The sequence below is a fragment of the Catharus ustulatus genome, chromosome 3 (assembly GCF_009819885.2).
Source record: "Catharus ustulatus isolate bCatUst1 chromosome 3, bCatUst1.pri.v2, whole genome shotgun sequence".
Lineage (NCBI taxonomy): Eukaryota > Metazoa > Chordata > Aves > Passeriformes > Turdidae > Catharus > Catharus ustulatus.
Genome location: NC_046223.1, coordinates 113,641,436 through 113,658,621, shown reverse-complemented (window position 1 = coordinate 113,658,621; position 17,186 = coordinate 113,641,436). Strand labels below are relative to the sequence as shown.

General features: G+C 48.5%; 1 protein-coding gene across 2 annotated transcripts in view; it reads right to left on the bottom strand.

The window, feature by feature from the left end:
* Nucleotides 1-3,602: 3,602 nt before the first annotated feature.
* The window catches only part of TNFRSF21 (TNF receptor superfamily member 21), a 35,694-nt gene continuing 22,110 nt past the window's right edge, over nucleotides 3,603-17,186 (bottom strand). For both annotated transcript variants that reach the window (XM_033055003.1, XM_033055004.2), the window contains exons 4-7: nucleotides 16,118-16,383; nucleotides 8,683-8,736; nucleotides 5,937-6,156; nucleotides 3,603-5,058 (exon numbers count right to left, since the gene is read on the bottom strand). In XM_033055003.1, the coding sequence (XP_032910894.1) occupies nucleotides 4,829-5,058; nucleotides 5,937-6,156; nucleotides 8,683-8,736; nucleotides 16,118-16,383 (770 nt within the window). In that variant the 3' untranslated portion in view covers nucleotides 3,603-4,828. The remainder of the gene's footprint in view (nucleotides 5,059-5,936; nucleotides 6,157-8,682; nucleotides 8,737-16,117; nucleotides 16,384-17,186) is intronic.

The following is a 17,186-nucleotide window of genomic DNA, read 5'->3' as shown; positions in this document are numbered from 1 at the left end:
ATTATCAGTAAGAGAAGAAGCCACAAAAAGCATTCATCAGCTGCTGAAGTACCCTGGAATATCAGTGGTTTAGTTAATATCATTCTTGCCAAGTATTAGCCTGGAAAGATCAGAGCTGCCAGAAACAAAATCAGGCAGATGAACATCCTGCCCCAGTCCTGCTTCCCACTGAGCCTGGCAGGTCCTGGCAAAAGCTCCTGTGCCCAGAAATGTATTTTGAGACCAGCATACTTATAGATTATTCCCTTCAAATTAAAGCCAGGCAAAGTTAATCTCATCCACAGAGGGCAGAGAGCAGACAGGAGAAGCTGCTGCAGCAGCCAAGGAGTTCCCCTGAGGGGTTTGGAGCAGAAATGGGGGAGCAGGAGCAGAGACACAAGCATTGACTACAGGGGCTTGGGGCACAACTGTGAGCTGCCAGAAACATCCATGGCTTCCAGAACAGGCAGGTCCTTCATTATCCACCCAGCTCCCTCCACCCCAGAAAGTAAAGAGAATTAAATTAGAGTATCCCAGAAGAAACTATAAAGCTCATGGATGCTCACACAGAGAAGTAGCAGCTGTGTCCTACATGGTGTGATGAACACCTCAGGGGTTGCCATCAGGCAGGTACTTAATGAGTACACAAATTATAGTTCTTCTTATTTCTCCTCCATCTTCCCATTTCCTAACAGTTGCCCTGGAAACTTCCCCCTCGAGGCATTCACAGGAGCGAAGTCCAAGAGGAGAGAAAACCAGCTGCAAACCCTTTGTGGCATAAAGCTTGTGGCCAAGCCATGCCAGAGGAGGATTTTAGGGTGAGCTGTGCCTGTACCAACCTGCCTCCCTCCCACACACTGCACAGCTCGGGCACAGACCCCAAATATCCCCACACCCCACAATATCCCCACATCCCACACCACAGGACATCCTCAGCATCTCCCCACAAGTTGTTCACACAGAGGCTGCACAGACACCCCTCCTACACAGACACTGCTGCAATGCACAGAGAATTGGCTGAAATACAGAGACAGAGCGGGGAATGACCTCCCAGAAGACCCCAGGGTGCTTTTCTCACCGGGATGTAAGCAGCCACACCCAGAGGGTTGCAATTAATTCCCCGTTAGGATAAACTCCAGTTTGGCTAAGGTAGGAGGAAAGTGTACAAGATGTCTTCTGCAGAGAGCACCTGCAATTCATGGGGGTTAAAAAAAAGGCGGAAAAGATAATTTAAAAGTACAACCCAATGCTCATTTGCACTGGAGGAATTAAAAGGCCCTGATCAGCAGAGCCAGCCCATCCTGAGGAAGCCAGGCCATGCTGGAGGCATCTCTGGAGGGTTTTGTCCCAGCAAACACTGTCACCCTTAAGGGCAAATGTGATGTCCACACCTCATACCCCAGCCCCAGCAAGCAGGGCAGCAAATGTTTTATGCAAACCACACCAGCAATTTTGGTCTCTGCTCTGAAGCAAGATGCCCACAGCAGGCAGAGGAGGCTGTGCCCTCATCATGCTTCCTTGTGGCCTCTGATTTCACAGGCTCTGCCACCCCAGCACCCAAATCCCACCCCTCAAACACCGTGACTGCGCAAGGCCAGGCAAGGGGCAAACCCACCTCTCATCTCACCTACAATGCACTCCCAAGGACATTTTCAATGCAAATTTTGTATAAAATGCACTTTTATGCATATTACATATAAAGATCTTTACATTCACACCTTTACCATTTTAGCCAAAGATTTCACCCATTTGAGCTGCACATCACAGTTTGTGCATTGCCCACGATGCCTTGAATAAGACAAAGATGAGAACAAGGACAATCTCTGCTCCTGTGGAGTTATGCCTCCAGGTCATGAACCCATTGATCCCACCTGCCTGGTTTATTTTCTTAAGGCTTAAGAGAGATGGCTCATAGGAAGGGTGGGGGCACAGGGCTTGTGGCTCCTCACACCACCCACGCTGCCAGGAAATACCCTGCCTGTAAGTGGGGCTCAGCTGCTCTCAGATATTTTTCCTACACACCCCCAGAGCCAGAAGATATTTATATACTATACACCTATAAAAATATATAGTAATAATATAGGAAAATATGTAAATGTAAAAATAGCACAATATATTAAAATATTTATGTAGTATATCTAAATGTATAATGTATAGATAAATATATAGTAAATCAATATATTGTACACATGTATACATATGCATACAACAAAAGTTGTAAATCTGAAATGACAGAGCCAGGGAAAAAGTCAATATCCAGATGCAATCAAAGAAAAGAACCATGCTGGAAGTGTGCACAGCACAGAGAGCCAAGGATTGCCCAAGTCCTGGCCTGTTCCACCACCTGCCATCAAGATGAATTAAATGCATCCCAACAACCCAGGGACCAAACAGCTTCCTTGTGCCTCCTCAGCAGCTCCAGGCCAAGGCACCTCCACACCACCACCAGCTTTGTGGTGCCTCTTCAGCTGGCTAAATCCTCTTCCTAGGGCTGTTTTTCTTCTTGCATTACCTTCAAAGCCCATCAGAAAATGTGAGTGGCTGCCAGGACAGGGAGTGCAGCTGCAGGGTGGGGTTGGTGGTTCCCTGCGAAGGTGGCATGGTGGCTGCAGTGCTTACAACCCATGTGTTTACCTGGGAGAACCTGGACCACCTTTTTTGGACACCTTTTCTGTCTGGTGGACAATTTTTAACTTCCCAGCTGGACTTGCTCCCAGAACCTGCTAAGGATAATTTAAAGCCTACTATTGATTGAGCCCAGAATTGCATACCTTCCCTCCCCTTACCAATTCTTGCCCAGGTGGATCAACCACCACGGGTCCCAACACCTCTTGCCAACAGGCTGATACTGGATCCACCTCAGAACTGCAGGCACCAAGAGCTAAATGTTTCATTGCCACTGAGGGAAAACTCCACCCCAGAGCTCCCAATAAAGGCCCCTGCTATTTTTCACTGTATTTAATCTGTGTTGAAAAGTTTTAATCGTGTACCTATGTATAGTTCTGCAGCAGCAATTTCCAGTGCCAGCCAGAAGGAGAACACAGCACCCTGGGTAACAGAAATCACTCTGGAGCCAAGTAAACAAAATGACAGTCTTATAAACCAGAAGCATTTGTCCCATTAAGGATTTGATTTGTAGACAGAGTAACAAGGGATGAGTTATTTGGAAGTGTAGACTTTAAGGACACGGGTAATGTAACAGCAACAGAAACACTGCGACTGCAAGACCTTTGCTCAGGAGTGACTCAGCACAGCAGCTGCTTCCTGGAAAATTAATACTTCAGCTTTCCCAAAATGCCCACAAAGCCTTTGAAAGCTTGCAAAAACCAAGCCTGGAAGCCCCATCAGCCATCTGATCTGTCACTGCTATGGGCATTAGCATAGGTCCCCCACCCCAGCACAGGGTGGAGCCCTGCGGGGAGCTCCAGCAGCGACTGTGGGGACTCAAGGCAGTGCTGCAACAGAAAGCAATCACATTATGGCCTCAAAGCTACCTCCTCACAACCCCCAAACTCCAAAATCCCCCTCATCACCACGGGCACACCAAGCACGCCCCTGCCCCAACCCGAGCAGAGGCATCCCCGAGCAGAGGCAGCTGTTAAGGAGGTTAACAGAGAATCGTGTCAAGTAACAAACACCTAGTTTATTAATAAATTAGTACACCAGAAGGCAATTTTTCAATTCATTCCCCTCTTCCCCCCCTCCCATCCCTTCCCCCGGGGCAGCTCATGCCACCCTCATACCATTATTTTTTCAAATTGAGCGTAGTACAGACTGTTCGTTATGGGAGCATAATAATTGCAAATATAATCAGACAGACTTCTTACGATGCAGCTTTTTGTCCCCCACACCCCCCCGCCCCCGACCTCTTTTAATAAAAAGTGAAGTGTGATTTGAAGAGACTATTGAGACCACATAAGGTCTTTGGAGAACTTATCGGCCACGTCTGTATAAAAAACAAGAGACACGAGTGTAAAAGCGTAGCTTGGTTTAAGTCTTACAGCACGAGGAGAGCGGCACCACCGGCGGCCTTCGCCTCCCCACGTCCAGCACCGGCTCCCTTCGGGGCCCCACCATTCCCACACGTGGCAAGGCAGGATAACTCCTTACATTCGACTGGAGGCAAAGGATCTTTGCACTGCCTCCAAGGTTGGTGGGGCTTGACCCTTTTCCTTGTGGTTTAAGCGCTTCTGCTGTAGCGTATTAGGAGCGCGATGCGTTGTCCAGGTAAAAACCATACAATAAATAACCGTGCTAGTAAAATCTCAGCAATGGATATGAGCCAAACAAGAGTACATTTTTTAAAAAAAAGTCAGCTCGGGTGGGAAGCTTAGCTGTGTTAAGAGACAGTAACCAGCAACAACTGGGGTGGGATTTTTGCGTGATTTTGCCATTTACTGCCCCGAGGCAAAGGGAGGGAGGTGGTGGGAGACGGTCCCTCCGAGCGACAGCTTTGACAGCAGAAGGGGGTTACAGAGCAATCCCCAATTTGATGTGTTAGATTACACCAGATTCATGGTCTTTTAGCTCATTAACTGCTGTTTTGGATATTTTTGTTTGTTTTCTTTTTTTTTTTTTAAAGTGCATCGGCTGATCTGATTGGAATGAGAACAGAGAGAAAAGAGGCTCGGGGAGGGGGCAGAGGGTGCAAAGACTTGGACTGAGCGATAGAGTAACGGTGGAGGGGTGCAAGGCTGGCAAACTGCACTCCCTCCAAAAACCAAGGACACCTCAATGAAAATACTGGCCGTATATTCTACAACAAATCCCGCCTGCGTATTGTTGGTCATCTTAACAAGTGCCAAGCTAGCTCTAGCAGATATTCGGAGAGCGTGCGGTGACCCAGTGCCTACAGTAAATCAGGAAGGTGGCTATAGACAGAGTCCAGGAGGGTCTGGCTGGCTTCCTGGCTCTTGACTCCAGCGATCTCAAATAGCCTGTCCAGCTTGTCTTCGGCCTGCGGGATCTCCTCGATCACGTGGAGCTCCTCGGGGTTGAGGATGTGCAGCATGTCGTCAAAGATGGGCTGCAGGTCGCACGGGTCCAAGCGCACCTGGCGCAGGACGGTGTCCTTCTTTTCTGTAGGAGGAAAGGGGATTGTCAAGAAACTCCTCAAGAAATCTCTGCTAGCCATGGCTTGTTCTCAGTCCACCCCCTGGTACCACTGTGGATTGTGACACAGCACAAGGAATGAGGGAAAAGGTGGAGGGTGACAAGTGATGGGGAGGAGAGAAGATGGAGAAGGCAGGGCTGCCAAGGCACCAGCCAGGATCCTGCAAGAGCAAACACAGCACTTGTAAATGCTGAATGGCCAATTTGGAAAAGTGAGGGCAGGAGGAGAGCCAAAAAAGCTGAATTCTGCTCTTTTAAGTTGTTTTTGTTGGGTCAGCTTTATTTTCACACTCAAGTATAAATTTGGAAGATTGACTGAGCTCAGTGTTTCACCTTCGTCAGAAGTTAAAAGATGATTAAATGCAGCAAGCTAAATGCAGTAAATTAAAGACCCCAAAACAAAGGGGGGTGACTAATGGTGCTTTATATCTGCAGCAAAGAGGATCAAGAATGAAAAAAAATTTTAAATATCCCAAACAAAAATCAGTCTGAAAATTACTCTGGTTTCACCTCATGCAGAAATGGACAGGCCAACACAAGAGCCAAAAGTCAAGAGAAACATCCCCCCTCAAACATCCAGGGATGCTACAACTTCCCTGGCAGGACTTCAAAGAGTTAAAAGCCTTTAAAGATGTTTTTTCTGCCTCAAATCTTTATCATCTTTGCTAACAGGATATTCGGTCGGGAATGAGGATGTGATAAGCGTATCCTGGAGAGCCAGTTTTCCCAGTTATTTACTTTAATGATATCGTGTGTTAGGCAGCTCTACCACGTGTGCTGACCCCATGGGATGTGCCATGGTGTCCCTTCTGTCCTCCCACTCTGCCCTGGGCTGGTTTTGGTACCTTTGGTAATAAAAGAGCCTGTCCGGCTGAGCGCGGAGGAGCCGCTGGAGGTGGAGTCGCAGCGCAGGAGAGGCTCAGCTTCGTCGACAAAGAAGCATTTCTTCTCTGAAGGAGAGGGCTCCACGGTGAGCACGGCTGCCTCAGGGGGCTTGGGGCTGGGCGTGGGCGCGGGGCTCACGGGGCTGGGGCTCACCGGCAGCGCCAGCTTGTCACCTTCCAGCTGTGGGGGGAGGAAAGAGAGGGAAAATGAACTGGGGGGACTTTATGCAATACCTGAACCCACCTGCACCTGGCTTCCAAAACATTCCAGCCCACCCTCAGCAGGGGGTGACCTGTTCTGCTGGCCCACAACAGGCACAGGAGATGACCTGAGGTGGACATCAGCACTGGCCCTTCAGGCAGGAGCAGTGACACAACCCATGCCCTTGGCACACCTGGTAGGAGCAACCACTGCACCAGGATGGCACGTGCAACCTCGGCAGAGCACTATAGCTGCGTTTTCCTTCTCACTCAGTTTATGAAAACCTAAAGCACAGCTCTTGGGGGCGAAAGTAAAACCTGCTCCGCACTTGTTGTTTGCTAAAAGCAAAGCAGAGTCTGGCTCCACAGCTCCAACCGGTGCCAAGGCAGCAGGGCAAGGGCTGTGAGATCCTTCAGTAAACTCCAGTGCAGCACATGACTCTGACCAGCTCCACATCAAATTAATGATTTGTTTGCCCCATCTCACCCTTGCTCCTGTGAACATCCCATTAAAGCCTGATGGAAAAGTTCATCCCATTAGACTCCAAGATCAGAGCAAGGAAGGACAGGCAGGAGCTGGCACTTGGCACTGACCACAGTGTCACCCAAGTGCCTTTTGCTTTTTCCTGTCCTGATGTGAGCCCAGGGCAAAGGTTCAGCTCCACAGTTCTGAAGACATCAGGAGCAGCAAGCACTGCTGGGAAGCACTGCACTGGAAAGCAGCACCATTTGACAAGTGACAGGTGACAAGTGACAGGACAAGATGAAATGGCCTCAAGTTGTGCCAGGGGAGGTTTAGAATGGGTATTAGGAAAAATTTATTCACCAGAAGAGTGGCCAGGAATTATAATGGGCTGTCCAGGGAAGTGGTGAAATCATCATCCCCGGAGGCATTTAAAAATAGTGTTGATGTGACAGCTGGGGACATGGTTTATTGGTGGACTTGGCAGTGTTGGGTTAAGGATTGGACTCAATGATCTTAGATGTCATTTCCAACCTTAACAATTCTATGATTCTATGAATTTGGGTGCTTCCCAATTTGACTGTACTCTCCATGTTTCTTCTTGTAACTCCTTCCTTCAAGACAGTAACTCCTTCAAGACAGTAGCCAACATTATCTACCCACCCCTGCCTCTCAACATCCCCTCAGAGTGCAAATCTCAAGCAGAGCATTTCTAGTTCCCAGTCCCTGCAGGGATGACATGCCTGGGCCAGCATCCTGACATCCCTGGCTGGCAGCTTGGGCACTTCTGCAGGTCACCAGGTCCCTCGAAATAGGTTATTTCAAGGACCATCCAATATTTAACCTTTTTCCCCCAACCTTACATCCTTGCTTGACCTGCAAGGGAAAAGAATTGCGAGCCCTGTGCCCATGCAATTCCCTCTCCCAACAGCATTTCACAATCCTGTTTTCTCCTACAGAGGGAAGACCAGGCTATTGCTACTAACAGGCTTTTGCCTACAACCCAGGGATAAAATGCAAAATTGGGATTAAAGGCTGTGGGAAAGGGTGCTGCTGAGCCACCTCCGCGCCGGCATGGATGTGCCTGAACATTCCTCATCCGTGTCGAGGAATTCGCCACCCACAAATCACATGTCTGCTGGGACGCCCATTAGTTCACATTAAATTAACATTGAAGCCTGTTCCTGGTAGAATAAAAGGGTTTTTTTTCTCCCCTCATTGAAAATAAACAGGGGAGGATTTGTTCTAGCTCAGCACATTATGCAATAAGCATGTTAAAAATAAAAGTCCGCTTTAATTTTTAATTAAAAGAATCTGCCTTCTCTTCTGAAACTCCCCTTCCAGTACAGCTTATCATGGAGTATCAGCTATGGCCATTAAGGGGGAACATAAAGGGAAGGACCAGCACAGCAGCTGGCCACTTTCCAAATTGTAATATGGTCTGATATCCCCTTTAAAAATAACACAGGCTTTAGGGTTAGTTTTCCCTTGTGCAGCTCATCTACCTAATATCCAACCACAAACCCACCTACCAATTCCCCAAAAGGAGCCTGATGACCAAGCAACAACTGGCCAAGGGGAGGGCAGGGAGCAGACAGCTGCCCAAGCTCAGTCTTCCCAGAACCAACTCATTTGGAGTTTAATTAAACAGCTGCTAAAACACGCTAGGAAAGACAAAATCACCCAGGGTTATTTGACTGTAGCGGTCTCGGGAGCCCAAAGCTTTCCAAATAGCTGAATGGTTGCAAGCTTGAGGCAAAGCAAACAGGATACTTGGATGTGTGTTAATGTTTAAACCACAGGAAGAAAGCAATGAGGGCTTTGAAAGACCAGGGAATGAAAAAGGTTGCTGCGAGGTGAAGCCTGTGGAAGAGGTGTAAAAACACACTATTCATAGCCTGTGACTCACTGCCTTGAAACCATCTTGGCCACCTATTTTTATGAGTGAAACCAAGTTCTAGCTAGGGGAAAAAAAAAAAAAAAAACAATCACAAAAACCCTCTTGCAACCCTTTTGCCTTTCCAGAGCCATGGGATTTCTCACCTTTACGTCCTCATTGCTGGGCTCCTGCGCTTGCCACTGGGGCTGCATCTGCACCTGCAGAAAGAGACACGTGGGACACTGTCAGATGCACAGTCCAGCATGGAAACCAAAGGCACTGCAGTTGCTTTGTCACATCAGCAGCCTCCTACTACCCATCAGAGGTGCTCTGCCAGATACTTTTTTCAGGTTTTTTCTTTTTTTTGAGCACTGCACCAAGAGCTTTTCAATGCCAAACAAATATTAATAGAAAAATCCTAAAAGATCCTGTGTACTTGCAGCCCTTTTTGACTGCAGTTCATGCACCAGCATCCTCTTGGATCCTAATACAGCTGAGAGGGTGCTCTAAGCAGCTCAGGGTGTCTGAAGGCCCTTCCTAAAAGGAAGAAAAAGGGACAGAAGGGGATAGGGGCAGGAGAAGACATAGGCTTGGCTTTGTTTTCTTTCACAGCTGCTCTCACCAGCTCTGTTTGAATGGGTTACTCCCATTTGCTGCCTCCGTTTTACAGTACTGCAATAAAAGCTTAGCTCAGAAAACTGCAGCTGCTGTGCTAATATTAGGAAGGAGCAGCAGCGGGCACTAAAAAACAACCTTCCCTCAGGCGATGCTTCCCAGCAATTCCTCCTGCCGCAAGCAGGCGGGAACAAAAGCGGGTGGCAGGCTGGCTGTGAGGGTGGCAGAGCACCCTCTGGGATGTGGGGGGGATAAATTTAGCACTGAGGCAGCCACTTCCCAGATTCCCTGCCAGGAGATGACACCCGACTGACACCAGCCCTTATTCCCAGGTCTGTTGCGCCTCCGTAGGGAATGCGGCAGGAAAAACCCCGGCACGTGGAGCAGGGTGGGCACAGGTGATGCTGCAGGCAGAGCAGTGCTGCTGTGGAATGATCCTGCTGCAGACCCCACAGGATAGGGGGGATCCCTGTGGATCAGCAGCTTCATGGTGCACAGGGTGTTTGGGGATCCAGCCTGGGACAGGCAGACCCTGGCAGGTCAAACACCACTGGCAGGACCATGAGATCTCAGAGGTGTCAGAGAAAGGCAGTGACGTGTGTGGTGCTGCAGAGCAGGAGGCATGTCCCCTGCCAGCATGGGAAGATCTTGAGGGTGCTGGGGTGGGAAACCCAAATTTCCTCTCTGTGCCCTTCACCTCACTCATGTGGTTTCAGGAGAATGCTGGACCCATCTCTGTGGTGCCTCTTCCCTCAATGAAGGCGGCCCTGGGGAAGAGCTGCTCAAGTCAAGCCTCACACAACTCAGGATGGGCAGTGCTGGGTCTGGGGAGGGTTTAGATGCCACAACCAAAACTGCAGCCACCCACGGAGGAAACAGCTCTTCCCCATCAGCCCTGCCCTGGCTGTCTGTGGGCCGAGTGCTTCTCAAGCAGCTGATGTCTCCAGGAGAGCCTCTGGTGGCTTCTCCTTCCTGTGGATTTGCCCACTCACTTTTTCAACTCAAACCATAATGAAGAGATGATGAAACCCTGATGAAGAGGCTCCAAATCCAATTACAGGCTGAGTTAGTCGATACTGAGTTTGGCTGGCAGAAGAAACCATCTTCTAGTTTCCTCTTATGCTCCCAAACATGCACTGCAAACAGAAACCCCAGGAGATGTGGCCACCACAGCAAGGAAACCTCACTATCACTGCATACATGAAGTTTATATTTTTGTGTTTATGTTATTTCTTTTTGCATTACTTTATGAATTATTACATTTTGTTTATTGCACATTCTCCAGCACAGTTCAAACCCAACCTCAGTTTGCTGAAAATCAAGTCATGGCTTAGAGCAAACCTGGAGCAATGCCCACTCCAGCAAAACCCAGCCAGCCCTACACCTTCCCCAGGGCTCTGGCCACTTCACCTTACAGCTTTGTGCCTCAAATAAAACCTGATGCAAGTCCAGAAGGCAATTTTATTCTTTTCCTGGCTGCCTGGGCACTTCCCAGCCCTCAGACCACAGGCCCCTCTGGCTGGGAAATCCATCCAGCTTTACTCTCACTCCACTGCCAGCACGTGAACGCATCACAAACTTAATTCCTAACAACTGGGCCCAGCCCAGTCCTGCACTGAAGAAGAGGAAGTGAAGGGTGGGAGCTGACAGGGGCAGAGTTTGAGGAACTGCTGCTCCAGGCTCTTGACAACCCCCCTCGAGGCTGACTTGTGAAAGAGCAAGAAATGGGGCCACAAGGCACTGCCACAGCCACGTGCCTGGACATGGGGTTGCTTTCACATCCTCTTCTCCTCTGAAATACCCCAAAACCCCACAGCTTAACCTCACACCAGCCCCAGCCTTGACACATCTGCTGACTCATGTGATCACACACAGCATGAAATCAGCCACAAAACTAAACCTTGCTGGTCCTGGGGCTGCAGCCTTCCCCTCTCCACTTTCAACATCTCCCTTATTCATGATTTGGGTTTGTTTTTCGGCTTTGCTGAGGCTGTGCTGCTGAATGTCCTGAGTGAGGCTGTTTGCTTCCCTTCCATCCAGCCCCTGAAATATTCCAGCCGAGGCCAGCAGAGCCATAAATAAAACGATAAGAGCTTAAAGCACTGCTCACAGCAGGACACTCAGGGAGCCAGTAAGGCCAGGCTGTGCCAGCTCCACCCTAGGCCAGCCCAGGCGAGCACAGAAACCCTTGGTAGCTGCAAAGTGCTGTTATGCACCACACAAAAAAAATATCTCATTACCCAGTGGATACTGGTAAAAATCAGTTTTTCTGATTTTAACCTCAGAAATGGAGAATTTGATGGATTGGCAGGGAGAAACCTCTCCCTTCTTCCCCCCCACTCTTTCCCCTATTTTTGTTGTCAGCACTACTAATTTGGGATGTGCCTGTGCTTGCTAAGCAGTGCCCAGGCTTGCCACTGTCAGGCAAACCAGCCTGTGAGGGGATAGATTTTGCAAACCTTGAGTCCAACAAACACTCATGGCCATGGCCAGGCTTTAACAGGAGCCCTGTGAGTTAAATGCACCCCTAAAAATCTTCCCACAGGTTTGGCACTCATTGTATTTTCTGGCTCAGCTGCAAAAAAACCCAAGTAAAATGATTCAGAGGGCTAATCTCGGTTTAACCTAAATTCATCCAGTGCCATGCAAAACCAGCATAATCTCCCACAGCTGAAAAAGCAGGCAAGTCTGCAGTGGAGCTGTTCCTTGCCTGAAGGAAAATATTCCTGCCTCATGCTGTAACACTCCAGAGACTCCCATTAATTCCCCTATTCCGATCAGGGTTGTAAATATTTGGATTTCAGAGCACAAAGGGCTGCAGAGGGAACAAGAGCTACAGGAGACAGCAGCTTTCCCTCTATAGGTTTTACAAGTTGAATCCAGATAAAGGATTTAAGAGAAGGATGCAATAGTGGGTGGGATGAAATGTGTTTAGGGTACTGATTTGCCATCTGAGAACTACAGCATTCAGTAATAATTTTTACCATGACTTGGGGGTGTCAGTGCTTTGTTACGACACAGGGATCATGCAGAGACATGGGGAAACTCTGTTTTGCACCCAGGGATGCTGAGCAGAGCCAAAGGCATCCCAGCCATCCATGCCTCCATCCATCCTGGGCTCATGTAGGACACACCAGTACATGTTGGAGACTCACTGCTGGCTCAGGTCACCCTAAGGGCATCGTGCTGTCACTCGGAGTCACACAAGAGTTTGGGTTGGAAGGGATCTTAAAGCTCATCTTGTTCCAACACCCTGCCAGGTTGGCAGGGAGGGACATCTTCCTCTAGACCAGGTTTTTCCAAGCCCTGTCCAACCTGGCCTTGAACACTTACAGGGATGGGACATCTACAACCTCTTTGGGCAACTTAGCCACAGGGAGGATGTATTCATTTGCATTGCTTATGAGAGTCCTCACTCCTCTGCAGCACCAAAAACTCTTGTTACTATTTTTTGCTGTTTTGAGAGGTTTTTTTCTAAGACTCCTTCTGCAGGGCTGAAGAACACAGCACCCAATCTTTCCACCAACAGAGTGACCCCACTCCTCTAGATCAAACCATTCTGGTGCAGAGAGAAACTGCCTTGATTTATCTGTGATGGACAGACAAATTATCCTGTGATTCTGTGATTCAGATTCAAACCTCAATTAGCTCTAATTAAAGGTTTTCCAACCAGCACATTAAAAAAAAACCAAAGATTGACCTCCATGCCTGCTCCTGGCACAGCTCTTGGCTTCCTGGACTGCTGTGATGATGATGAGCCACCAGCACAATTCTCCAGGGATTTGGTCTCCCATGCACAAATGCTTCCCACATTCCCTGCAGGGCTGTTCTATCACCACCCACATCGACAGCACAGGAGCCAGCTCAGGGAGAGGAGGCAGACAGGTTCCAGCAGGCAGCACCTCCCAGAAACACAATGTGCTGCTGTGCTGGATCTGTACCCTGGGGTGCTGTGACATCCCACACACAGCTCCTAAGCAGGGCAATCTCCAGGGCAGGACAATGGCCAGCTCCTAAGGCTGATCATGAGGGATGCTCATCTGAAAAAGCCCAATCAGATGAACAGGGAAAAATGATGTTTTTTAACAAATTCACCCAAGCTGTCACAACTCCTTTGCTGAAATAAGCCAAATTTCTCATGTGGACTCGAGCCACCTGCTCAAAAGATCAACAACCCAATTTTACTAGTTTCTAGAAAAACAAGTGAAACTTATGGGGAACCACCCCAGGGTCCAGGTGTGCTGGACACTGGAAAAGACAATACACTGTTTTAAAAAACAAAGAGACACAGGAAAGCTGTTTGGGAGGTCCAGGAGCCTTGAATACAGTTGTCCTTGAGATTTGGGTTCGTTTATTTTCTGGAACATCTGTTTGCTGTATTTTCAGAATTATAGGCACAGCTTGTGGTTTCTCCATCACTGGGAGTCCTTCACCCTGACAGGTTACCCCATACACCCTGCTCCTGGAGCCACCACCTGCATCCTGCACTGTTTGATAAGCACAACCTGATGGTCTTGGCCAGAAGAGCCAGGGGCAATCAGCACTGCCAGCCCAAGCCTGTTAATTACGTGTCGTGCTGAGGAATGAGCCCCGTGTTTTATCCAATGTCCTTGCCCAGAGCTTTGGCACAATATTCAAAGTCAAAGCAGTAACTGCAAGGACACAGGTTACTACCTGCTCCAGGAGAGCAAGAGGACAACGTGTCCTTCTGGGACACTGCACATGCTGGAAACTTTAATTCACATGTGCAAAATGGCAATTTTCTTGCCCTCTCTTCTCTTCCTAAACATAGCTTTGTCTTGGGTTTTTTAATTTTATTTTTTCCACCAATGAGAAGGACACATGCTGCTTAGTTAGCAGCTGAAAGGAAAAAAGCAGCAACTGAGCAGGAGCAGGAGAGATCAGGCAGCTGGCAAAGCCAACCTGTCCAAGATCTGGGCAGGATGGTCAGCGCACACTTGACTCAGAGTCTCTCTGAAACACAAGACATGGGCTCCTGCCAACATATCCAAACTTCTGATTTCACACAATGGTCACAAAGGAACAAGGTGTTTCATACACTAAACAAAGTAATTTATATGACACAGTGAAGGCATCAAATGAAACTATTTTAGATATGCAACACAGTGAAGGGATCACTGTCCCTCATACAGGGGGAGGTCTGTGATAGTCAAGGCAGGATTTGGGAATCCCCAGCCCTGACAAAAGCTCTGCTTCAGAAGCTCTATTATGAGTGAAGGTCCACCTTGCCAGGTCCCCACCAAGAGCCCAGAGAGGTCTGCAAGCACCCACCTGCTCCCCTTTGAGTCTGGGTCAGTGTTAAGGAAATGAGAAATGTTTCACCAAGCAGTTTAGGGGGAAGAGCCGTGCCTCAACCACCCCCATCTACATCTATATGTTGTCCCATTGGCTTCTACGTTCAGAAAAAGCCCCACTTTACAATCACCTTTACAAACACTTCTAGCAGACCACCAAGTTATCAGAGTCAAAAAATTGAATGAAATAAGGCATCAGTAACCAAAACAAAACTGCAAAGGCAACTGAATCACCTCCTGATGACTTACACCCAGCAGAGAACCTACTGCAGGATTTTCTGCAGCAATTTATTTATTCTCCCAAAATATGGGACAGTTTAAGGCCAGAGCTGCCAAAGAAGAGCAACAATTTTGGAGGACTGCATGGCCTCCATCGTGCCACCAGTCACCATCTTGGAGGAAGCAACACTTAGTGCTCAAGGGTACTTGGCCCTTCTCACAAATTTAGAGGGATGCCTTTTCCTCCATGTATCTGGCACGAGGGCTCAGGTACCAGATCCTCCTGGTGATCCTCAAAGACATATGCAAAGCACATGGGACTCTAGAGCCCATCGAAACTTTGACTGGGATTTGAGCAAACACTAGCAAAGCCTTGCTCAAAAGCAATGCATATCTTCAACACAACCCCCAAGGAGTTCCATGGGAACTACAGTAATTTCACAATTATAAACTGCATCTGATTATAAGATGCATTTCTGGGTCTCGGTAACTTTTCGTTCTTTGTCCATACATAAGCCGCACCTGATTATAAGCCGCACGTTACAATACAGAGTGGATAAAAGGTATCTGTTCTATCACCATCTGTTGAGGGTGGGGGCAGTGATCCTTATCTCTGTGGGAGAATTCTGCTAATGGGCCATCCATTGAAACCAGGTAGGGCATTGTTCTTTATCTTTTCACAACCCATCCTTCCTCCAGCCAGTCATTTTCTGCTAATGGCCATTGAGTCCCACTGTGGGACTGATAAAATTACTGCATCCCATTGGGAGTTGCTCCAGCCAGGGGGAAGAGCCCAACATTTCTTACCAAGATAAAAACAGAGGTTTTGGGACACTAAGGGAGCCCCTTTCTCCACTGGACTCCAGAGGAAAACCGGATTTCTCCACATCACCACTGAACCTCCAGAGGTAAACTGCACCTTGTACAGGAGCACTGCTCCAACTGAGCCACATCTGTCACTGCAGGAGGATGCAGCCACCATGGAATGGGGCTGCTACCAACACCCTGCCTGACGGGTGTCAGGTTGTACTCTGACTGTGTCAGGGTTTGGAGTTTGTTTCTTTGTAGTACTGTATTTCTATTTTAATTTCCCTAGTAAAGAACTGTTATTCCTAATTCCCATATCTTTGCCTGAAAGCCCCTTGATTTCAAAATTATAATAATTCGGAGGGAGGGGTTTTACATTCTCCATTTCAAAGAGAAGCTCCTGCCTTTCTCAGCAGACACCTGTCCTCCAAACTAAAACAGCAACTTTTCATTCTTTGTCCATATATAAGCCACACCTGATTATAAGCTGCACTTTGGGTTCAGACCAAAATTTTAGTCAAAATGGTGCGGCTTATAATCGTGAAACTACTGTAGCCACGAGCTAAGCTCAAGGTCACAGCTGTGTCCCATGCCACCATGTCCCACAAGGTGTGCCCTGCACCAAAACCCAGCCCGGCGTTACCGGCGTGGTGTCCTCCATGAGGCCGCGGATCTTCTCCACCACGTCGTTGCGGCGGTGCTGGCGGAGCGCGCTGATGAGCTGGGCCAGGCTGGCCTCGGGCCCGCGGATGGTCCAGTGCTGCAGGGCGGCGTAGGCGCGCTCGTGGTCGGCCGCGTAGCCGTTGGAGAACGCTGCCACCTCCCGCTCGCTGGCGTTGCACAGGAACTGGTAGATGTCCTTCCACTGGCTCCCCACCTGCGCCGCCACCAGCTTGAGGATGTCGATGCCTGCGGGGCAGAGAAGTCAAGGATGAGGCAGAGAGGCGTGCAGACATCAGATCTGGCAAAGCTTCTCTCATCCCTAAACAGTCACGCTTTGTTTTTCTTGGGTAGGTCTTTGAGATTTTGTTGTATTATTGTTTTAACACTGTTTATGAGTTCAGGCTGCACCCATAACATGCTCAACAGCTGCGATGCGTGTAAAGGCTGATATACCCATCAGTTAATCCAACACGCTCTAAAATCAATAACTGAACTGTAAAACCTCCTGCACTCTTCAGCACAGAAGACCCTGGGTACTCAGCCACCACACAGCTGCAGGAACAGGGCAGAAGAGCATGTGCTCACCTACACGCCCACCCTGCAGCCACTGCCTTGAGAGAGAGCTGGATTAAGAGGTGAGTCACCAGAGTACCTCTATAAAGATGAGTATTTCCATAACAAGCACATAGAGCAGCTAGGATTGCATTCAGAGCCATTTCCAGTGCGGACAGATGGGATGACTCAGTCATGGGGTGGAGATGCTGCACCAGGTGAGCATTGGGTGAATTGAAGATCTGGTAGGAAAAACTAGAGGGAAAAAAGGCAGAGATTCCCCCAGAAAAGCACTTAGACATCCTGGCTCAAGACAGTGAGGGTTTTCGTTGTAGATCAGGGAGCAATGCAAACAGCACACTTATCCTTGAGTCTACTACAGGTCAGGAGTTAAAGATTCAAATAAAGCCATGTCTCCTCCAAAATAACTAATTAACCCTGTTTTATCAAGCTGAGCAACACCTTGTTTCAAACAGCAACATGAAGAGTCAGCATCT